The 24,503-nt window shown below is 40.9% G+C and overlaps 1 protein-coding gene across 10 annotated transcripts in view; it reads right to left on the bottom strand.

Moving 5' to 3' along the window:
- LOC138962774 (rho GTPase-activating protein 8-like) overlaps positions 1-24,503 on the bottom strand; it is a 64,836-nt gene that overhangs the window by 32,551 nt on the left and 7,782 nt on the right. For 2 of the 10 annotated variants that reach the window (XM_070334726.1, XM_070334723.1), the window contains exons 2-5: positions 21,541-21,657; positions 20,737-20,787; positions 14,767-14,793; positions 9,367-9,438 (exon numbers count right to left, since the gene is read on the bottom strand). In XM_070334726.1, coding sequence (XP_070190827.1) covers positions 9,367-9,438; positions 14,767-14,793; positions 20,737-20,787; positions 21,541-21,634 — 244 coding nt within the window. In that variant the 5' untranslated portion in view covers positions 21,635-21,657. The remainder of the gene's footprint in view (positions 1-9,366; positions 9,439-14,766; positions 14,794-20,736; positions 20,788-21,540; positions 21,658-24,503) is intronic. The other 8 variants (XM_070334729.1, XM_070334725.1, XM_070334732.1 and 5 more) reach the window with 6 other exon arrangements.

Here is a 24,503-nt window from a genome sequence, read left to right as displayed (position 1 = left end):
CTCAAGTGACTCAAAAATCAGGAGAGACCAACGAAAAACATCCCAGGGTACGGTAAATATCTACATAAACCATTACAAGTTGGGCGGGGTGTTCTTGAAGCTTCACTGCACTGATGTATTTGAGCCTAAAACTGGATTTCAATATTGATCTTACACACATGTCTTTATAGCCTACACACACAGCAAAGCACATTAAATAAAGTCATTAAACAGGCCAGTAATTACAGGACTGATATCATACCTTATGATTGCTGCTGAAAACATGGGTTTTAAAGCGTTAAAAGTCGGATTCACCTGCTGTGATAACTTCATCCACCTGTTAAAGGTGTAATATTATTTTATATTCAATGTGAAAAAGTTGCAGTTTTCCTGAGCTAATATCTCCTAGTGAAAAGTCAATGACATGAATTTTTAGAATTTTCAACATTCTAGCTGTTGTGAATATTTATTTTCAAAGAACTTAGGCACAAATACCTGGAACAGAAAATTAATAACAATTAATACTAATTAACGAAACCAGGAAGAAAAATAAACTGACAAACAATCTTTAACCACACATCATCAACACAAAGTCAAACCAACAAAAAAGATAACACAGAACTCACAGACCAAGAAAACAACAGGCACAAGAAGCAATGTGAGTTTTAGAATTGTAACAATTTATAAAATTCATCTTCATTCAGTGATTTCTCAAATCCAGTTTTCAAGTAACTGAGACATGCAATATACAGTAATGTATTCACCGGCAGTTTAATTACCACTACTACTATTGGTACACTGGTTTGAAATCACACGATTACCAGTAATCAATACAATGGTATTAATTGTTATGGCTGAGTCGACACTGAACTAAGAATGAACTTCATTGTTGTTCGGTGTGACATCTGAACACTCTAACTGAAGTGTGCATAAATGGTCGACTTTGTAACAGAGCTCTACATTATTTTGTTTCTCTTCTTTCCTTTTCTTCTGCTTTTTTTGTGTGTTTGTGCGGGGGAGGGGGGGGGGGTTGTTCAGTGACAAGATCTTGAACCGCATATTACAATTACAAAATAAGAACAATTGCAATAATGTATAGATTCCTCTGTGATAAGCTGATAATTAATACAATGTTAAACTGTTTAATTATACACATCAGCATTGGGAAATTCTGCATGGCCATCAAGGGAAAATTGTTAATGCTGCCAGAAAAAAATCTCAAAACCTGTGTACACAATATATTGGTGTTTTTCTCATGCAAACTGCAAATTCAATATTGCTCACATTAATAAATGTCTACACAGCCTGCATCTTTCTCTCCCTGTTCTCTTCTTGGTGAAACTGTCTTGATGAATAAATACTCAAAAATAACAAAGTCTTTCAACAATAACAAAATGTCAATCCTTTCTCATTTTTGCATGCATAGTTGAGACACATGCACACCCGCACACACGCACATACACACACAAGTGCGCGCAGATCCCCCCCCACACACACACACACACACAAATGACGTGCAAGTCATTTTATTAAAAGAACCTGAAACATGAGTTTTTGAAAACTTGCAGCTCAGGCTCATCATAAATCCTTTGAAGGAGATTGCTTAAGTTACACTTCTATTCCTTTGTCCTCTTTTGCTTGTCACACCGTGTGTCCTAATTATCTCATCTCTACTACTTTGTTTTCTTACTCTGAGCCTTTCAGTAAATCTTAAATTCCAAGACACTTTTATCAGACATATCTCGACACAGCAAATGTTTGTATTTTTAAAAATTGGTTCATGTACGAACGTTTTACTAATATTATTATGTAACCCATTGGTTCAACGCTGAACAATTCTGTAACAATAATTTTCAGTGTAAATACAGCTAATTGAATCCTGTTAAGAAAACAAGTATTGGAATTATTGTATGAGCCAGTTCCAGGCAATTCCAGGAAAAAAATAAAAACATGTTTAGTATATCTTAACCAAATGCAACTAGAATAACTCTAAAACAAGTTTAAAAGAATACATGTAAAACACAGTTCAGTAACCAAAAACAGCAAAGCAATTTCAAGAAATAAGAAGAACTTAGAACAAAAACCAAACCCAAGATGAAAATTAAATGAAAATGTATCTACTCTGAAATTTGCGGCAAAGACCTAATTCAAGAACGTAAGAATAATAAAACATCAAAGAAGTTGGTTTATCTACAACTTAAAACAGTTAATAGAATGGAAAATTTCCTAAATAAATTATCATTTAATTAATATACTTACCCGAATCACATTAGCATTGAGTCACCTGAGATGCTTATCACTGAAAAACGCTTACCCGGCTAAAGAATTTAAAGGGAAGCAACCCCATCACCAAAACGAAAGTGAAAGTAGCTTTGGTAATGGGCCAGTACACCGGGAGTTACCTCCCATACGGGTGTATGCCACGTCACTTCCTCTAGGAACACGTGCCTATTATCATACGGCTTTAAAAAAAAAAAAAATCTTAAAACCATAAGCGGGGCAGGTGGGAGGGAATACAGTATGTGATTCGGGTAAGTATATTAATTAAATGATAATTTATTTAGGAAATTTTCCATTTAATATCATATTCTTACTCCGAATCACATTAGCAGATAACATCAACAAGGCGGTGGGCTAGAAATGAATCAAAACTCACCATCAAGTTCTGGACAGGAACTGGCCTGCTGCTATGAGCGCTGGAAGGCCTCTGGAGCCATCCTGTCGAAGAGCTGTGACGTCCCGAAGATAAAAGTTTATGAAAACATCTTCGGAACGCCAATACGCAGTTGTCAGCACCTCCTCTAGACGTCTGGAGCGCAGAACTGCCAGAGAGGATGCCCACGCCCTCGTCTCATGGGCTCGGGCCGAGTCAAGTGGCAAGGAGGGCATAACCCCCCCCCCCCTCTTTGTGCGCCTCCACTCATAAGCCTGCTTGATGAGCGAGGACACCCACCGGGCCAACGTTACCTTCGACAAATCTTTCTCGCGCCTAGTAAGGAGAGAGATAAACAACAACTTCTGAGAACTAGACCGAATCGGCTGAGTCCGGGCTAAGTACAGACGAAGTGCCCTCACAGGGCAATTGACCGAATCGGGGTCACCCGGGGCCAACGCGCTGGGCAGAGCCTTAACTCTAACCAGCGGAGAGGCCTGCCCCGGAGACTGATTCTTGGCCAGGAAATCAGGCCGGAAACGCAAAGATGCGGAACCGTCCGGCTCAAAGGAGATATCTCCAGGCTGACCCGACAGGGCGTGGACCTCGCTACCCCGTCGGGCCGTAGCCAACAAAAGGAGAAACAGCGCTTTGCGAGTGACATTGAACAGACTGGCCTCGCTTAAAGGCTCAAAATCCGCAGAACGAAGGAATTCCAGGATTAAAAACAAGTCCCACTTGGGAGCGGGCAAACGAGCTTTAGCTTCCTTAAGAGCAGCCCCTTTAATGACTGCAGCTATAACGCCCCCGACTCGAACAGAACGACCAATCTGCTGAAGAGTCGCCGAGATAGCGGAGCGCCGGACCCTCAACGAGGAGACTGAGGCGCCCTGTGAAGACATGAAAGAGAGGTGGTTAGCGACCTGAATAGAGCGCGGAGCCACCGAACTCACCCCTCTAGCTGAACACCAGGCAGTCCATGCCTTCCAGTGGGAAGCATAAACTGAAGAGGTGGACGCTCTATGCGAGCGAGCCACCAAGTCCAGAGTCAAAGACGACGCCCCAGAGCGCTTCAGCGAGTCCCGAACAACTTCCACACGTGAAGCTTCAGAAGACTGGGCTCCTCGTGTGGAATGCCTGTTCGGGGCTGCACTAGTTCCCCTCGCACGAGTGCGAGAGGAATGGGGGGCCCTTGGGCAAGCCGAAGAAGATCTGGAAACCAGACCTGCGACGGCCACAGAGGAGCGACCAGAAGAAGAAGGGCCGGCTCCTCCATCTCCGCTTTCCGGATTACTCGGCTGAGTAACGGAAAGGGAGGAGTCTGAAGATCTGTATGTGCCCCCCAACCCTCCCTGGACGCATCTGTAAAGAGGTCCAGGTCGGGGAGGGGCACGATGATCGGAACACCTCTGCAGACCCACTCCGTGTGCAACCACGGAAGGGTCGCAGACTGGAACCATCCCTGCAAAGGGATGAGGGCGTCCCAGTCCACCAGAGGAGAGTCCACAAACGGCTTCAGCGCGAACTGAAGCGGACATTTGTGGACCCGGCCCAGTGAAACCAGAAGAGCCATAGACTCCATCTGCCCCAAGATGGAGGCGAGCGAGCGGATGGAAGCCATCAGGAGAGGTAAAGTGGAGCGAATCTGAGCTTGGAGCTTGTCCAACCTTCTCTGAGAAGGCTGGACAGTCCAAGCGACCGTGTCGAAAGACATCCCCAGATAAGTGAATGTCTGTGACGGGGTCAGCTCCGACTTTACCCGGTTGATCGAGAACCCCAACCAGTTGGATTCTCGAAGAACCGTCAGGGTATCCTGCGAACAGCCGCTCTGGGACAGGTTCATGATGAGCCAGTCGTCCAGATAAGCCCGCAGACGGATACCCTGGGACCTCACCAGTGCACAGACCTGTCTCACCACCATGGTGAAAATCCACGGTGCGAGAGACAGCCCGAAAGGGAGTGCGCGAAACTGGTAGATCTGATCTCCCCACCGGAAACGAAGCCATTTCCGGTCGGTCGGATGCATAAGAATGTGAAAGTATGCGTCCGTGAGATCGATCGAGGTCACCCAGTCTCCTGGGCGGAGAGAGTCTCGGACAGAGGCTGGCGTCTCCATCTTGAATTTTATCTCCCTCAAGAAAGTATTGAGGAGAGATAAATCCAACACGGGACGCCATCCTCCTGATGCTTTGGGAACAGCGACCAGACGCCCGTAAAATCCCAGGGAGCTGTGGACCCGAACTCTCTCCACCGCGCCCTTCTGCTCCAGGGAGGCAATTTCCGACTGCAAGACGGAACGTGCTTCCTGCGAGAAGGGGGGCTTGAACCGCGGAGGCACTCGGGTAAGAGGCGCCTTTTCCTCCCGCCAGAGTAGACGGAAGCCCGAACTCACCACTCCCACAATCCATTGGCTGTCTACTACCGACATCCAACGAGAAAGTGCCCGGGAGGGGCCTCCCGCCATCACCAAGGTGGAGGGCGGGAGGGAGGTGAGATCGGGAGCGCTTCATTGGGGGTGTGGCTTACTTCCAGAGCCGCCACGCCCCCTCCCCGATGCCGTCCTCTTCTTCCCACCACGAGCGGCCGGCGAAGCCTGCCGCTTCTGAGCTGGCTTGGGGTTAGACGATGTCTGAGCCTGCTTCTGTTTAGAAGGCTGAGACTGTTTCACCCCCTTCAGAGTGTAGTCAAGGAACTGACTGTCCTTGTTTGACTGAATCTCCTTCTGTCTGGCATCCAGTGCCAGCGGACAGAAGAGAGACTCCTCTGAGACCGGGGAGACTCTCAAGGTCTCCCTAGTAGCCAGCTCCGTGAATTGGGACTGCGAGAGGAAGAGATCCCTCCTGCAGAGTACCGCTTGGGTGTACTGCAGGGAGGAAAGACGCAATTGTTCCTCATTGACCTTGGCCAATGCGGTCAAAAGCGCAGAGACATCGTCCGCATTCTGTTCTTCACTGAGAGTGAAAGGAACTAGCGAATCGGTCAATGCCCGAGACAGAGCCCGAACGAGAGTCTCCGCAATGGAGGACAGTTCGATCTGCCGACGTCCAACCTCCTCAGCAGAGAGGAGGGAAGCCTCGGAAACCGGCAAAACCGAATCACGCTTGATCGGTTTAGTCAGAAGAGGCAGCAATTCCCGGGAAACCGGAAGGGTAGCCCTAGGGAGTGCAAAAGACGCCAGCCAATTCTGGCTCTGATTGGGCATGCCAAGCTTCCTATTGGCCGTAGGCACGAAGGAAGAGGCTTGGGCAGCTGAAGCCACCCACTGCTGAGCTGATTCCGGAACTGGACCAAAAGGAAGCAGTAACGGAACAGGCACTGGCCGAATACCACTCCCCGCATGTGCTGGACGAACCAGTGAATGCGAAAGTTGGTAAGCCACTGACGGAGACTCGGCGAACCGGAAGGAAGAAACATCCTCCTGTGCCGGCCGGAAGTCCGCCATGGCAGAAGGAACGAATGATGCGGAAGAGTCCGCAGCCACCACCCCTTCAGGAAAATAACGAGACGTTACTTCCGCCGCGACGTCAAGAACAGACTTGAGCTTCGACGGAAACACGCCCCGCGACTCCTCGCTGACCACTGATGGAGCATCAGAATAGTCACACGTGGAACCATGACCGAAGTCACCAGTTCCGGAAGCAGAAGCATGCCCTGGCAAACCGGAAACCGGAAAAGCCTGAGCACTAACGTCATCCTGCCGCCCAAAACCCTGTGAAGGTAAAGGGTAAGCAGGACGACCATCCGCAAAAACCGGAGCTGGATGAGCTGACGTCACTCCCCCGACTGAGTGGAGTGATGCCTGCTCAAGCCTAGGCGCTTGAAAGCCGGAAGGCGCACGCTGTAATCCACTATCTGGTATCCGGAAGGAACCACCAGAAGAGGAAGAAGCGTTTCCGGCCGAAACCGGAAGTGTAGTCAACGGAACCGCAAAATGCGGAAGTGAAGACTGCACTGGTTGACTTCGCGATCCGGAAGGACCGGAAGTCAGTGAATACTCCATCCTGCCGCGACCGCCGTAGCGTGCCGGAGCGGACGGATCATCACTTCCGGCAAGTGCCGGAAATGCGGCAGTCGAAACCGACTGCCGCCGCTGTTCGAACAAGTCCGGGGCCTCGTAGGTTATCGCCGGAAATGAAAGATCAGCAAGGTATCGGTCGTGACCCGATGCGAAAGAGCTGTCCCCCGAAGGAGAACGTCCAGGCGCCTCACGAGGGCTATCGGACCAGCTCTGCTTACCAACCGACGCTGAAGAGGGAGGACGCTGCTCCAAGCCGGAAGTGGAGGACAAAGACACGGAAGCCAATGCCCGGACGTCACTGCCAGATGCCGGAAACGCCGAACTGCTGGCGACGGAACGCTGAAATTCTGCCTGCACCAAGCTGCGGATTTCTGGAACCAGTGACTTTAACAGAGAGGAAACCAACGCACCTTGTCCAGGTGCTAACAAAGAAGACGAAGTCTCCGATGTAGAGACAGGTGCAGAAGTAACAGTAGCGCTAGGCGCCGCAAAAGAAGCAGAAGTAGTAACAGCGCTAGGCGCCGAAATTGGTACAGCCAACAAAGTGTTACGCTCTTGGTCTGTAACAAGTAACGTTGCTTTGGAAGAGGAAGACTTAGCCTTAATTTTCCCCTTGGGGTCCGACTTGCCACGGCGCTTGTCTGAATCAGACATGTTGACAACAACACGTGGCAACGCGAAAAAAAATTTACTGAAACATAAGTCTAAACGACTGGAAAATTCAGTAAACACACGCACTAATGCGTTAACAAAATACTATAGCTAAACTTGCCCCACAAGCAGAGGCACGGAGAGCTACAAACAAAGTCACACGAGCTAGAAAACTAACTCACACAACAAAATGGCGACACGCAAGACACTGACACAAACGTCAACAACACGTGGCAAAGTAAAAAGATTTACTGAAACGTAAGTCAAAACGACTGAAAACACAGTAAACACACACGCTTACGCGTCAACAAAATACTAAAGCTACACTTGCCCAAAGAGAAAGAGGGCACGCAGAGCTACTAGCAAAGTCACACGAGTTAGCTAACTAACTCACACAACAAAATGGCGAAACACGCAAGTCACTGACACACAAGTCCGTAAAAAACGGACAACGTACAGTAACGAAACAGCGCAAACAACCAACAACAAACGGGAACGAGCTCACCAAACTGTAGGCAAGGCGAGCAGACAAGCTGGGTAACGTGGCCGGCGGGTGTCACTCAAACACACAAGGTCAGCCACAGAGCGTCAAAAAGTGAACCGTCCTCTCCGAGGTGAAAAAGACGTATGGTAATAGGCACGTGTTCCTAGAGGAAGTGACGTGGCATACACCCGTATGGGAGGTAACTCCCGGTGTACTGGCCCATTACCAAAGCTACTTTCACTTTCGTTTTGGTGATGGGGTTGCTTCCCTTTAAATTCTTTAGCCGGGTAAGCGTTTTTCAGTGATAAGCATCTCAGGTGACTCAATGCTAATGTGATTCGGAGTAAGAATATGATATTAAATTTGCATTTACATGCACATGTTTAGGCCTAAAAAAAAAATAGGTGTGGTTACGGTAACCCGACCTACCCTATTTTTAGGGGCCGACCCTATAACTTTTTATTACATTTGTCAAAAAAATAAAATAAAATAAAAAAAACAAGTGCAGAAAACGCAATGAAAGCGAAATCGCCTGAGTTGCACACTTATTTCCCTGTCAAGTAGGTTTAATTTGTACACATTAGAAAAAAAAAGTAAAAAAAAAAAGTTTAAAAAAAAAAAAAAAGTGATTGCCTACCTTCCTACCCTATTTTGTTTGGCTATGTTACCGTAACCACACCTATTTTTTTTTTTTGGCCTTAGTTCCATGCTAACTGACGTTATGTTGTCAGTAATGTAAATTGTGTTCACGAAATACAACTATCACATTACCATGAGTCACTACCAAGACAATATTATATTGATGCATAATGCACTAGAAAACAAATCATACTGACATAGTAGTACAATGTATACATGTAGGTCAATATTTTCACAGTCAGTGAGTAGGAAGTAAAACCCTTCTGGGAAATCTCCAAACAACAAAGTTTTTAAAGAAGACAGAAATTAGTAGGATACACATAATCAAGTGACACTTTATGGTTAACAGTAGGAGTATGAAACTGCTCATCATGAATTTGATATCTATCAAGATAAAGAAACTGACACATGCCAAGCCTTCCAGGAATAGTGTGCTGCATTCAGAAATACACCTCTCTGCTATCATGGGCTGTCTGCAGTCTGGTCATAAATTTCTTTTGTGCTTTACGCTTTAACGAAGGACGCGTAGAAATGGAAGGAAAATCTACTAATTACGTGAACAAATTTCTTTCTTGCAATTAATTCTACTGTCATGAGATCTTCTCTTTTCTTTAATCCTCTTGCTATCTTTACCTCTGTCTATATTAAATCAGAATCATTGACATAAATGTATTATGAACCAGATGCTCATTTAATACATTTTGCAGACAACCCCATTAGCAGAGCCGACCGATCCATGCAGTCACTTAGAACTCTGAGTCATGATGCAGGTTGAAGATAATTAATAGTGTCATTACAGTCAGGCACTCATGCTACATAATATATATATAGTCAGGGCACTCTGTTGCATTCAACTACGCTCATGTCAGAGGTGTGGCAACACCACGGCAACACTGTAGTTGCCGCCGCCACCATTCGTGTTTTTTGTGCACACTGCCTTACCAAACTCCCATGGAAGTGTGGGAAGGTTTGCTGTGTAGTTGCGAACGTCCTCGAGATCTTCAGGTTCATTGCCTTTTCGGAAAGACATAAGCCAGTTCAAGAGTAAAGCATTACGGATCGAGAACACAGAATGGAAACTCACACGCAGCATGTAACGCAACTGAGCATGCACCGCGCCCTTGTCATCACAAAATAAAATAAAAGTAAAACAAAAGTACTGACTCATCCAATAAGTACAAAAGTAAAACCCAGAAAAATCACACAATGGTGTGAAGTAATTAAATAATAAACTAATTATCAAAATTTAAAAAGACCTGTTATCCAACAGACAAAAATATAAGAAGCCAAAAATCATTACTAGCTAACTGCAAATTAAGAACTAATTTCCACCTCACCAAACCTAAGTAGCACACTAATCTGATCATGCAGACCTTTCCAACAAAAAGACACCTTTAAAATAAGGAACCCATTCTCAGGTCTATACTACACCATTATTTTAACGAATATAAAACTCTCCCAAAAGAGGACACCTACAAAAAACGGACATAATTCTGGGGATGTGTTGGTGCCCTCTTTTCATTTAAGATACAATATTGCTATTTCATATGTTACGTGGATTTCCATTGGTCAGTTGGGCAAAACTGAGCTCAGTGCAAAAGTGATATCGACGACATTTCCGTCGATATCAGTTTTGATATCGACGACCTCTTTATTGCTTCCCCACTTCAAAAACAAAAACACCTAAATTTAAAAACCAAAAAAATATATGAAAATTTAATTATCCCAGAATTTAGTTGAGCAAGTGACTAAAGACTTTTTGAAAGAAAAGACATTTTGAAATACTGAAAAGTACAACAAAAGCGTGAACAAAAAGAAATAATAATAATAGGGAGGGATATGGAACAGCCAAAACTGAGACAATTATAACTTTTGTAATTTCTTTACAGTAAATACAAAATGTCCAGAGAATTAGCAATCTCGATTTTGATATCACTGTCTCAACAGACCATAGCAGATTCAGATAATTATCATCACACAGTTCGTCAATATTGGGTACTGTCGAACATGCCTTGGCACCACCACCACTTCTCAATAACAACCACCTGCCCATGACGACCACCTCAAAGGATCCCTGTTGAGTTTTATTCTATGCAACTCAACTTTTGATAGCAACCACTTTTCTCTTGACAACTTTATTTCTTTATTTGGTGTTTAACGTCGTTTTCAACCATTCAAGGTTATATCGCGACGGGGAAAGGGGGGAGATGGGATAAATGGAGCCACTTGTTAATTGTTTCTTGTTCACAAAAGCACTAATCAAAAAATTGCTCCAGGGGCTTGCAACGTAGTACAATATATGACCTTACTGGGAGAATGCAAGTTTCCAGTACAAAGGACTTAACATTTCTTACATACTGCTTGACTAAAATCTGTACAAACATTGACTATATTCTATACAAGAAACACTTAACAAGGGTAAAAGGAGAAACAGAATCCGTTAGTCGCCTCTTACGACATGCTGGGGAGCATCGGGTAAATTCTTCCCCCTAACCCGCGGGGGGCTCTCTTGACAACGTTTGGTCTGAGTCCCTTGGATTATACATTGTAGTTGTTATAGACTTTAGGTTTGACCGTACCACTGCAAATTGTCTAATCCTAATTGAAGAAGAAAAACTTAAGAAACAAAATTACAAAAGAACTCAAATTAGAGAAAACATTTTATGTGACTTTGAGCAAGAATTAGAAATGAGTAAATAATAAGTTTCTGAATTTTAACAAAACATAAGGAAAAAAACGTCGCTCAAGAGTCAAATCTCTTTCCCATATTCCCTAAAATGACAAAGCTTATTTCTTTTTCTTTGGACCTTGTTAGTGAGACCCAAATTCCTTTGAAAAAATCTTATCATCCGCAAGTGCAAGAAATAGTGAAGGTAGTGAACAATTAACTGTTTTGTAAAATTGTCAAAAACAATACGCAGGTACTGAATCAAACAGTAAATTACTGTGTACGCAACACAAAAAAAATTTACATGTCAAAAATTGGTTTTAAATCATACAAAGATATATGAGCGAACTTTGTAACAGGAGGAAAAGCTGCAGAGTAAAATGCCCAAAATGCCTGATGATTCAATCAGTCCAAACAATAATGTGGAGCAGATCACTGACATATGTATAATATGATATACACTGCATTGTGCATTCACAACATATAGAGGCACTAGGTTTGCATGCACTTAGAGGCCTACTCTGCCTTGTGAAAACAGCTTGCCTCACAGTCTCAGGTCTGGCCATGAGGCTTTTTAAATAGGATAAGTGTATCTCTCCACTTGTTCACAATTACCAAAACTCAACATTCTGACTGCTTGTTGTGGGTGAGTTGAATATTTTTTTAATATAAATATATAAAAGCACCATTGCCTTTTACACATTTTTTTTACATTTTAAAGTACCATTGTGCACAGACACCGCCCGGGCTGCTCATAATTGGTATGTGAAAAAGTGGAGGGATTAAGTCTTGCTTATCCCATGTAAAAGCTTGACTAGATCTAAGACAGTGAGGTCACTAGTATAGTCGTGCACAAGCAAAATTCAGCATGAAAGTAAAGTCACTTATTCTGACAACTGTCCATCAAAATATTAATAATCTGGAGACTCTTAATCGGTTCACAATATTTCAATTTTTGGTTATCACTTGATTATTAACCTGATCATATGTAGTCATTTGTTTTTATTGTTTTTCAAATGTTTGAGACTTCAACCCTGATACTTTTAGTTGAACCACTGATATTAATAATATCTTGAGACTGACTTGGAAGGATCGAGTCAGGGTGGCCAAAGTGTATTATATTATCTTTCCCTGTACAGATCTGCAAACTGTATTATATCATCTTTACCTTACAGATCTGCAAACTGTATTATATTATCTTTACCTTACAGAGCTGCAAACTGTATTATATTATCTTTACCTTACAGAGCTGCAAACTGTATTATATTATCTTTACCTTACAGAGCTGCAAACTGTATTATATTATCTTTCCCTTACATATCTGCAAACTGTATTATATTAAATTTACCTTACAGATCTGCAAACTGTAGAATTTTTTCTCTCATACTGTTACGTTAATGCATGCTTACCAGGTAAAAAAAAAAAAGACATATTTTCTTATATTGTATATTTTGTTAAATGTGCATTGTTCTTAATCGTATAGTGACTGCACTGTGTTAAGGCCTTTCCAGAGAAACGGCCCAGAGAATATTTTGTAATGTTAAAGGTAAAGGTGATTCTATGTAAGACATTTATTATTAAAGTGTGAAATCTTCACAATTTGTTTAAACTGAGTGTAAATCAAAAGTCTGTGTGAGTTAATAATTAGTGTTATATAGATGTGCAGTTGACATATATATTTACAATGTAATTACTGTGAAAGCACACCCAGTGAATTAGTAATGTGTCAATAAATCCATATTTGTGTATTTTCAAAGAAAAACAATTGAGAAGCTAGCAGAATACTTTTGTACAAATTGCAAAATGAGCTACATATTTAAGATTTGCAAATCAAATAATCATAATCAAACAAAAAGTCTACAGTGAAATCTAAAAGGAAAGTTCACACAATACGACCCATGCACAAGAATTAAGAGTAACCAGCACTTTGCCTAACAACTACTAACCGACTCCGCATGCACAAGAAATGGTACCAGCAAGATACCATGCCTCTATGAAACTACTAGCATGTTAATAACACCACTTTGGGAGGGGGGGGGGGAGATAACAGTAGTTGGAAACCATATTCCACCTTGAAAAACAAGTTTACCTAATCCAATTTACACAACATATATAAAACAACAAGATTGGAACTGCTATTAATGTTTCCTAAACACCAAATCCAACCCGTACGAAACGTTCTTATAAGAAATTGGACCCAATTTCATATAAGATTCTTATAAGAGTCTTGTATGACAATTTCATATATGTGGCTTATAGGTATTTTAAATGCAAATGAGGTAAATTCTTATAAGAAACTTATATGAATCATATATGAACCTATAACCTGAGCTCATATAGGTCTCTTATATGAATCTTATATTCTCTTATAAGAAAGCTATAGGTCTCTTATATGAAATGTTCATATATGAGACTTATAAGAATCTTATATGAAACCTACATCTCCCTTATAGGATTCTTATATGTCTCATATATGATATTTATATGTCTCATACTAGACACACGACCTTGACCTACATTTGTGTTTACAAGGGAAATAACACCTGCTTAACCCAATTTAACTGTCTTGACTTTGAATTATAATGAATCCAACTGCAAAATACCTTTTGGTTCAGTATATATATACATATCTTTACTGAAGTTGTGTTTATTTTGAGGGCAAAAACAAACAGATCTCTAAATCACTGGTCACAAGAAGAGGAGTAAGACATGCATTGTCCTCTTCAAATCCAATACTTTGAAACTTGAAATTATGAACAAGAAACAACAAACAAGTTACAGCCACAAATAATTTTCTTGAATATGCACAGCTGTCACAGTTTCTTGTTGCTTGAACCAAAGTAGTGCTGGTAAACATGATTTGATCACCTGATGCAGAACCAGAACTGTAAAGTAAAACAAATAATGGAGGGAAATTCTGGATTTTGAATAAAAACACAAACCTGTCAGTGTCAAGCTGTTGGGTTGGTTGGGCTGCCATGCAGCCACCCACAAACATCAGCATGACATAAACATTCTCTTCACATATGCATACATCAAGTCCAATTATTTCTGTAAGAACTTTGCATTTTAGTCCTGCTCTAGCTTTCACTGATTTTCTGCTAAACATCCTCACAGAGCTGCTGTCACAAAGATGGCCGTTCAGTCAGGGGGAGATAATGCTCAAGGCAAACCATCCACTTCCTGTTCATATATGAAACATATATGAAAGCCAGTATTGCCAGTAATTCAGCATTGTCCAATATTTTTTCTAAGTCCTGAATTCTCCTATACAGAAACTAAGTGATGATTCATATAAGAGTCATATAAGATTCATATAAGAAACATATAAGAGAACTATAGGTTTCTGGAAGTGCAGGTTCTCATATATGATTCATATATGATTCTTATATGAATTGGGGTCTTTTTCATATAAGAGACTTATAAGAAACCTATTCCTACAACTGACATACATAGCTTTTTACTTGTCATATATGAAACTTATATGTTTCTTATAAGAAACTTATAGGTTTCTTATATGTCTCTTATATGTTCATATATGTTCATTTCGTACGGGAAACTACCAAGAAAATGAAAGGGTTAAGGGAAAGCACACCAAAAGTTTGTACCACTGATCCATCACCTCAAAGAAACTGAGTGTACAGGCACATGAAAAAAATGTTGTGTGTAATTACCTTGGTCTAACTGTTCATCCAATTCGGCTGTATGACAAGGAACAATTTGAAGCACTTAGTACAGTGTATCACATTCAAATCATGCTTTGTGCATTGCATACAATATGACATCATTCAGCATTCAATTTAGAGACAGTACACAATCCATTAACAACATGAATGGGCAGTTAGTTTTGCAACAGGTATCATCAATGCAAATACTACTCAGGAAACTTGCTGCATGTGACCCTATCTAACCAATCTTGCCTTAGGGGGCTGGGGTGTGAGAGGGTGAAGGAGGAATAACATTAAGCAGGACACAAGGGAAACTCGCTACTTCAGGGATGAACTTTTCAGCTGAGATTAATATTGAAATCAGAAAAAAATAGCCTTGAAGTTAGATACCATCCCCTGTATTTACATTTGTTCTTGTGTTAGTAAAAATTCAGGACATCTGTCACCAAACAATCTTTCAAATTAGGAATTTCTGGTTTCCTGATGGGTACTAAATTAATCCAATGCTAGAGTCTAATTTGATTTATACTGGCAGTGATGTATTGATTTTTTGTCTCAGATGCAACAGTTTTTCTGGTACATGTAATGTAACAAAAATACTGTTGGTCTAATTGGTGACAGTCAATGACAAGAAATGTCTGGTTTTTGGCTCATGTAAGTGTAGCCTATGCGATGCTAACTTTTGTCTGTCTGTGCGTGCGTGCGTGCGTATGTATGTATGTCTGTGGTAGAAACTGTAACATTTGACTGAACACCGAAATACTAATTTTACCTGGTTATTATTCAAGGAACAGCTTCAAAGTATTGAAGCAATGATCAACATTTTGTCAGCACGTATGCAGTTAAAGTGTGTATCCAAAAAAAATGGGTGGTGGGGGGTTTGGGGGGGTAAAAACAGGTGACTGGTTTGTGTCGTGTGTGGTATGTAGACCAGGTCAGGGGTCAAGGTTAGGTCAGATCGCGTAAAGGATTGTGGTATAGATACAGTTATTACCGAGCTGCAGTTCGCCGATTCGGAGAAGACGACTAATGATTTCAGATTGTCGGTTTCGTAGCTCCAGAAAAATAGATAAAGAAGATACCAAAGGAGATTTCCTGCAGGTTAATCTGCACAGTAGGTTTTCAGTGTCTGCGCGAGGAAGCACTGTCGAAAGCGCAGTGTCGATCTGACCATCTGGCAGTCGTGTCCCCGTAAGTAAGCTACAGACAGACAGATCTAGATCTAGTGTCTCGCACTCTTGCACCGTGTCACCTATGCTTACTGTGTGTGTGTATGTGTGACGGAGTGATTGAGTTTGTGTTACTGTTTGTCGATTTCTTACGTGAGCCTTGAAGGCTTCGACTCTTCTTTAAAGATATTTTGTACATCAAAAAAAATCTGACAAAATAGCAAGAGCTGACTATAACACTGTCGCTAAACTAAACTGTCCACCAGACCGGGATGCAAGTTAAAGGCTGCCATATTCGTAGCGTTCATTAAATAATTCATGTTGTTTACATGTGCCAATAATGTTATAAAACTGTATACCTATAAGGGGATATAATAACGATTGGCTGTAGCTTTCGAACACAGAACAAATTATTTCAGTATCGCAAAGTGGTGTTGATAGTGTCGAATGTAAACAGAACAGTCTCAAACGCCATCTTTGGTTTACAAAACGTCACGAAGTGACGTCAACGGTCTAAAAATAGCCCAAGTCCTGGAGAACTGTTGCTAAACAATGCAATAAAGTATTAATTATTTCTCGTAATTGGTAAGGACTTCAAACCTAAAACTTTGCAGGAAGCTTAATTTATACATCCCCGCAACGATGGGAAAAGCAGCCCTGGAAGTAATTAAACTAATTAAATAGGACTATGTCAGCCTTTAAGGAAGTAAAACACAACAAAAGTGACAGAAACAAAATATGACAATCTTTCTACAGGTTTGCACATTAACTTTCACAATTTGAGACCAAAACCAATTGGAGCAAATGACAGAATGATTATAAACAGGGTTGTAGGTGAGAGTATAACAATCAAAAATTGTCAAAACAAAAAAATGACACGACATGTAAGGGTGGTTTTTGTTGTTGTTTATCTAAACTTGCACACTTTTTACTAACTCCAAAAAAGCAGAACAAACTGGCTGGCATTGGGTGAATGGCCGATCATGGGAGGAAGGGGGGGTAACATCCTCACAGGTAACTAAACCTATTTGGGACATGTATGTGGTGATAATTGCTAAAGGTCATTCATAAACAACAAGTTTACATAAACCAATCAGGCAGCATTCCCGACTGAAAAGCAAAAATAGATCATTCAATTGCTGTCATCCAAGCCTGAATTGCAAACTAAGGGTTATAGTTTCCGCAACAGGCATGCTGTTCATCACATTAAGAAAACAAATGACACGCGTAATTCGTGACCATATTGAAGGTGTTAATGTTCCAAACATTCAAATGGAAAAAGATTTTGTTTAAAGATTCCATCAGCAAAAAATGCATACAAAAATCATTCGGACCATGCAGACAGCCAACAATGCTTGAGTAATTGCAACTTCATTAATCCTAAAGAGCCCATTATTGCCCACTAAAGAATTCATAGGAGATCCAGGAAACGCCCGTTTTATACACTGTGCTACCAGTATACTTTCACGTTTGGTTTCCATTTTCACCCACAAGGTTTGAGAGTGTGCAGTATTGTCAAACTTTTTTGTTTGTTTGTTTGCTTATTAACGCCCAGCCGACCACGAAGGGCCATATCAGGGCAGTGCTGCTTTGACATATAACGTGCGCCACACACAAGACAGAAGTCGCAGCACATTATTCTGACACCGGACCAACCAGTCCTAGCACTAACCCCATAATGCCAGACGCCAGGCGGAGCAGCCACTTGATTGCCAATTTTAAAGTCTTCGGTATGACCCGGCCGGGGTTCGAACCCACGACCTCCCGATCACGGGGCGGACGCCTTACCACTAGGCCAACCGTGCCGGTCTATTGTCAAACTTGCTGTGCTTACTTTGCTAGTATTTTTAATCCTAAAGAGCCCATTATTGCCCACTAAAGAATTCATAGGAGATCCAGGAAACGCCCGTTTTATACACTGTGCTACCAGTATACTTGCACGTTTGGTTTCCATTTTCACCCACAAGGTTTGAGAGTGTGCAGTATTGTCAAACTTGCTGTGCTTACTTTGCTAGTATTTTTTTAAAGTTTGATATTGACAAAGTTACTAATTCCTATATCAAGGAAGGCAAGGGATTTAATACTCTTGCCGTCTTGAGATTGAAGAAGCAGCAGCGCCTTCCTGAGCTAAGTTATAATTTTTTGTTCCTTTTTTCATCATTATTTGTTGGTCCATCGACTTCAAAGAATTTTTTGTTCTGTCAATAAAAAAGGTTCCATTACATTAAAGTAAACATTATTCTTTTTGATTTGTAACTTCCATGTTTGCAGTCCTTTACGTTCTGATTCATGTTTACTCATATTGAAAATTATAGGTTTTCCCCACATTAATAGACGGAGCATTTGCACTGAAATCTATTTAACAGATTTTGTAATTGACACTTTTTTTTGGTTGGTACTGGTGAAATCTTTTTCTTCGTGTCAGGCAGAACAAAAGCAATTTGAATCACAGTCCAAACATGAATCAATTGTGTCCAATTAGAACATGCAAAAGACCGGCTGCATTTTAACCTGGCAATTTTTATTTCACATTCAATCTAAATGCAGAACTTAAACAGACAATTAGACCAATCTGCACATGTATGTAATTACCCTTCAAGTCCAAAGATAGGTGTTATAAACTTTTCAATCACTGGCTTGAAGTCAATTACAGGAGAGAACCTCCTTCCCCACGCCTCCTGACATTTTTAAAAAGAGTCAGTTTGAAATCATTCCATTGAAAGTGAATTATATTACAGGAGATTAAATCTTGGACAGCAATAAGGAAAATCAACAGGAAATGTGATCAGAGAGATTGTGCTCTTCAGGTAATACTTTTTGCAAAAAATTTCCCGTAAAGGGAAAAAAAAGTTTGTCACCGCAACTTCTAACACAGTGTAAAAGAATATGTAAAATGCCCTTTTCCTTTGCAAAACAACAACAGACACCATAAAATCCCCCCCCCCCCCCCCCCCCCATGCCCCTCTCCCCCCAGATGAGTCCCCCCCTCCCCTGCTTGCTAATGCAAATTAGCTATAATAGGCGGAAATATCTACCAAAAACCATCCTCCCAATTCCTGTATAATACACCTGATCTCTAATGCAGATTTCTCTTTTCCAAAAAAAATGAGCAGCAAGTCTTCAAACTTAAATTCTCACATTCAAGTTCACTCACGCTGCTGTTCAATACTGTCATCTGAACTGAAGGCTGTTCAAACACAATACAATGCCCTCAAAAGCCTTTCTTATTTGATTTCCGCTGGCTGACAGAACCAGCATATTATACAAACAGTAATTTCTAAAGGACTGTTTAGCCATATCCCAGCCTCTGTTGTACGTCTTTGCAGAAACATGAATTCTAAACTTCCCATTGTGGTTCGGCAGGCATGCTGTGTGCGATATGTGACATCGTCTGTGTCAACAACAGTTGAAGCCAATTTGTACACAAAAGAAAACGCAGGTCATTTATCATCATTCTTTAAAAGCAGAGACATACCAGAAGACCCCCCAAAATCACTCATGTCAACATGCTTCATGCTCCGTACACAAATTTACACGAAGGACATAAGCATTACGACTGGGATTTTCACTGAGAGTCTGTTCCATGCAGAAACACACTGGCATGCAATTGTGCTGCTGGAGTTTTGCTTTATGAATTGGTTTTATTTTTGCCCAAAATTATCCTGTTTTTATGGTAAGCCTGAAACTCAGTTGGAATCACATGGCTGAAAAGACATGTATAATGGACCCAAAAACTCATTCTGATGAGTTAAAGGTTTCATTTTAAACTAGAGTCACTTGGTGAATTTAAATCTCTTAGTTTTAGCCCTACTATAAAATTAAACTATTATCTTTCATTATCACAATTTTCACTTTCTTATTCTCATTATAGGTCTGTTGTTTGTTTCAGACCATTAGGCCGTAGTGCATTGAATGTTTTGTGTTGTAAATCATAAATTAACCCCTCTTGTTGTTTTATTCTGTCATTTTCATGTTTATATGTATCTATATATATATACTAAATGTCACAACATGCTTAACTGTTCATGAATTACTTCATTGATCGTGTTTTCCAACAGGGACGAAAAGATTTGATCACAGTGAAATGAGTATTACATGTATGTTCTACACCTCTACTTTAACTTCACAACAATTATTAATAACATGAACCAAGTGGTAGAGTCATACTAACTTTTAAGTCTAGTTTGTCAGAATAAAGGTGTTTTGTTAATCAAATTAGAACCAGTAGCACAATCAAAATTACATCCGCAGCTGCTATAAAATCTATCACTTATATATCTCTGTTTATAGTACATTGTAGTAAATCTATCTATACTGTCTAATGAGGTGAGCTAATTTTACCTTTGTCTAACCATTTCCCACTTTTATTCATTAATTTTGACAAAATGTCAAAGAAAATACCCAATCCAAAGATTCCATATTACCAAAGTTGTTAGTGAAACAAGAATATATATAAATGACAGGTTTCAACCAGGAACTTCCAGCAAATATCTCCCGGTGTCAGTATGTCAAATTGACTCCCTTACTTCCTGTTAGTTGATACGGACACTCATTTCATGCTTGAACAATTCACAAACTTCCTCATCTCAAAATGCAAATGACCCCTCTCCTACTAACTGTTAGTTTATAAATACGGGCTTGCGTTTCATGCTTGAAATATTTATGAACTCCATCAGAGTCTGCCAGCGTCCAGTCTTGCGTAACCACGAGACAAAAGATGCAACAAGCAGCTGCTGCGCAGCACCCAGCAGGTGCCGGACGCAGCACAAATGGAAGGCAGCAGGCAAAAACACCTGTGCATAGTTACCTGTAGTGTCGTCACTCCCAACATCGTCTGCTGAGTTGTCCCACAACTCAACTAAAACCCACAGGGAACGCAGGGTAGTAAACAAGTGATATTATCTGCTCGGCGGCAATGGGATGATATAAACGTTGTTGGGTAGGATTAGAAAGTCTGACGTAGAGTAATAAACAAGTGATATAGATATTCTGGATGGCGGGAAATGTGATGAAGCAAATACTGTATACATAGTTAGGTGTCATTAGCTTCAGACAGACGATGGCTTGCATTTTGCATGAACCGTACAAATGCCAAATGGAGAGTTACACTTCAGTGTCAACACTGAGATGTGAGATGTTTTTTAAATGAGTGAACAGTATAATATGCGTTAATTGTTAAGTGAAATGGTTTAATAAAAAAAAAGTCATCTGAATGTTGATCCGACATTTAAAAAATCACCACCTATGTACATCTTTCAGAAACTTAGGGTAACAAAAACATACCAATATGGCCTTTCAAAACGGTACGCCAGATTTGACCTACAAGCTACATTTGTATGAGCTCAGACCTTGAAGGGAAAATTCTTAAAAAATAATAAAATAATAAAGCATAATTAACACAGACCCCCCTTGCAAACACCTATGAGCTTATAATTTCATTTTGCTAATGTCTGTGCAGATCAGACATGAGAGCCCAAGAAGAATACATGTACAGTAAAATACACTGACACAGAGTTTAAAACCACACTACAATAAAATATTGCGAAACAACATTTTGAACCATACCACAGAAAAAACATATAACTATAAGTGACATAGATTTGAACCATACCTTCTTTAGCCGAGGAGAGTTCCGTTCCATCATCGTCAAACTCCAGTTCCGGTTCATCGGTGCTAGTGAAGATGTCGCGGTCCACGCCTGCCATGTCGACTAACCGCGGGACCCCTCCTGTTACCAACACAAAAAATGTTATGGGAATAGTTCTAAAACATACTGCAGCTGTAGATCTAAACAGAGATTAGCTTGTATTTTGTAATACATAATTAAAATACAATGATCCCTGAAACTTCAACATGAATTTTTTGTTTGAGATGATAAAGAATACAAACTCTATTCGTCTTTAAAAAAAATTAAAAAGACATCAATACTGCAACACAGTTCTGGCACTGGTGCTGTTTTTTTTCTCCAAAGATTGCGGTCAGTCCATTGTTTAATAAAAAATGTTACCGTTAGCTCTAGCAGTACAACGCAATGTGGGGCCGCTATGATGAGAGGGTACGGGACCAATTGCAACCGTGTCTTCTTCTTCTTCTGCGTTCGTGGGCTGAAACTCCCACGTACACTCGTGTTTTTGCACGAGTGGAATTTTACGTGTATGACCGTTTTTACCCCGCCATTTGGGCAGCCATACGCCGCTTTCGGAGGAATTTCAACCGTGTGAGCTTAAGTGCTGGCGCATTCACGTTTCAGTGCATCTCTAGTTACACTTGAACATGGATGTGCTAAATAAAGCTTACATCACCTAAAAAAAACATGAAATCAAATCCTACCCCACAATGGTCCAAACAGAAGCCGACGAATCAACACTATTATCATGTTTAACAATTTTTTTTTCACAAGTTAGGTTTTGGAAATTTCGAATCCACTGGTAAATCCAGAACATTATAATGCACAGGCACACATATGTCAGCATAAAATGTGACAGTAAGTGAGTAACTTATCAACATGAAACTGAAAACTGCAACATAGTAGACTAGCACCCTACACAGGCTGTGATCAGATTTGATTTCATCCTCTTGAAACTGAGCTCTACCTCCAACCTTGCAGAGGCTTTTTAACATGTGTTGCCAGAGGTAACTCCACTGTAAGTTTAATGTCCAATGCTCTTTGGAACTTTCAAATTACAATTCTGGGTCTGGTTTTAACACATAGAAAGGGAGACACAAAAAACAAACTCAAAATTCTCACAGCTTAATTTGTGCCTCAAATTCCTTTTTGAAAATTAGGATTTATCAATAATAGCCTGATTATAAGCATCCAAGGGCATGGTCTGTGTAAAATCAGAACTTGCTCTACAAAGATGCTGCGCTGTCTTTCACACTCACCCTACAAATCTGATCTACCCATCCCCCCATTCATTCCATCCCCTGCAGGACCTCCACCCCTTCTCCTCTCCTTCCACCAGGACAGACTCCCACCCCATCCCATGGCTTGAAACTTCTCAGGACGAACTTAGCTCCTCCCCAGCACAGCACACTCTTAAAGCACCAATGCCAGATGTCTGCCAGAACAGGCCACAATGACAAAAAATCAATACCGGAGAGATGGGCAGGGCAATCATTGAAAATCTGATTATCAAGCTTACCTGCACCAGGCTAACAACTAACTAACGACCTCCTGGGGGCATTCTTTCTTTATTTGGTGTTTAACGTCGTTATCAACCACGAAGGTTATATCGCGAGGGGGAAAGGGGGGAGATGGGATAGAGCCACTTGTCAATTGTTTCTTGTTCGCAAAAGCACTAATCAAAAATTTGCTCCAGGGGCTTGCAACGCCGCGGGGGCATGATTTGTTAGCAGCAGAAGGATAGCGACCCTCAGGATCTTTAATCGAAAGTACTGTCAGTAACTTCTTTTTTTTTTAATTATACATGCATAAGTTTAGGGCAATACAATAAAAACAAAAAAACCTTTTTATTTGAGAATTTATATATGCATTTGATACAATATATATGGTCCATATTCTGCACACAGCAGTGTGTCTGATAGTGACTCTTAACTCTGCTATCGTATGTATCTGGTATTCACTTCGACCATTGTGCATGTTTAAAGATCTTCTCGCATGCAAGTGTTGGAAGGCCTAGCTGGTAAACGATTATCACATTCGCTGAAACACATACATGTACGCAATATATAACAGCATGCGGTTGGCCATGGAGTGAACAAAATTATGCGACATACGTGTACATACGTGTTATACCAAAATTATTCATGCAGACGCAGAAGAGCATAATAGCAGTTTATATTAGCAGTAACGGAAGGTGGGAAAAGGAGACAGTAATTAAGGGATCAATATGCATAATACAATAGGGGAAAGAAAGGCTTAGCTTGCAAGAACAAAGCTATACAGTACGTTAACTATTCATTCGCTTATGTATCGATTGGAGATTGGATTTCCCTTTTTTGAGTCATGTGACATCAGAGGCCGACAAAACTTTATAATTTGGCTTTTCAGGTTGACCGAAACTTCAAAGGAACTCAAAAAAAAAAACGTCATGTGTTTGATTGCTTGTGTGTGTGCTGTTCAATGTCAAAACAACAACAAAGTGAGTACATGACGTGTGTTTTGTAGTTCCTTTGAAGTTTCGGTCAACCTGAAACGCCCAAATATGAAGCTTATGTGTTTGATTGCATACATGTATGTGGATTGCATGCATGTGTGTGTGTGCTCGTTCAATCGTCAAAACAACAACAAAGTCATAAGTACCTGAAAGGAATTCGATCGATACATAAATGTTATTTGCGTGTTTGACCAAAATATGACATTTTACACAGATCTCGACAGTCATTGTTCACCTCGACCGCTGGCGCGGTCTCGGAGAACAATGACTGTCTCGATCTGTGTAAAATGTCATATTTTGGTCAAACACGCAAATAACGTATAATAAATGAGAAAAAGGTACTCGGCAGTAAATGAACTTATGAAGCGTTGACTCGGTCAGTTTCTCACAGAAAGACTCGATGAAATCACTCTGACTCTATAAAATATTGAATGGCAAGACAGCAATAAATAAA

Source organism: Littorina saxatilis, linkage group LG3, assembly GCF_037325665.1.
Source record: "Littorina saxatilis isolate snail1 linkage group LG3, US_GU_Lsax_2.0, whole genome shotgun sequence".
In the NCBI taxonomy this organism is placed as follows: Eukaryota; Metazoa; Mollusca; class Gastropoda; order Littorinimorpha; family Littorinidae; genus Littorina; species Littorina saxatilis.
This window is presented reverse-complemented; position numbering and strand designations above follow the sequence as displayed.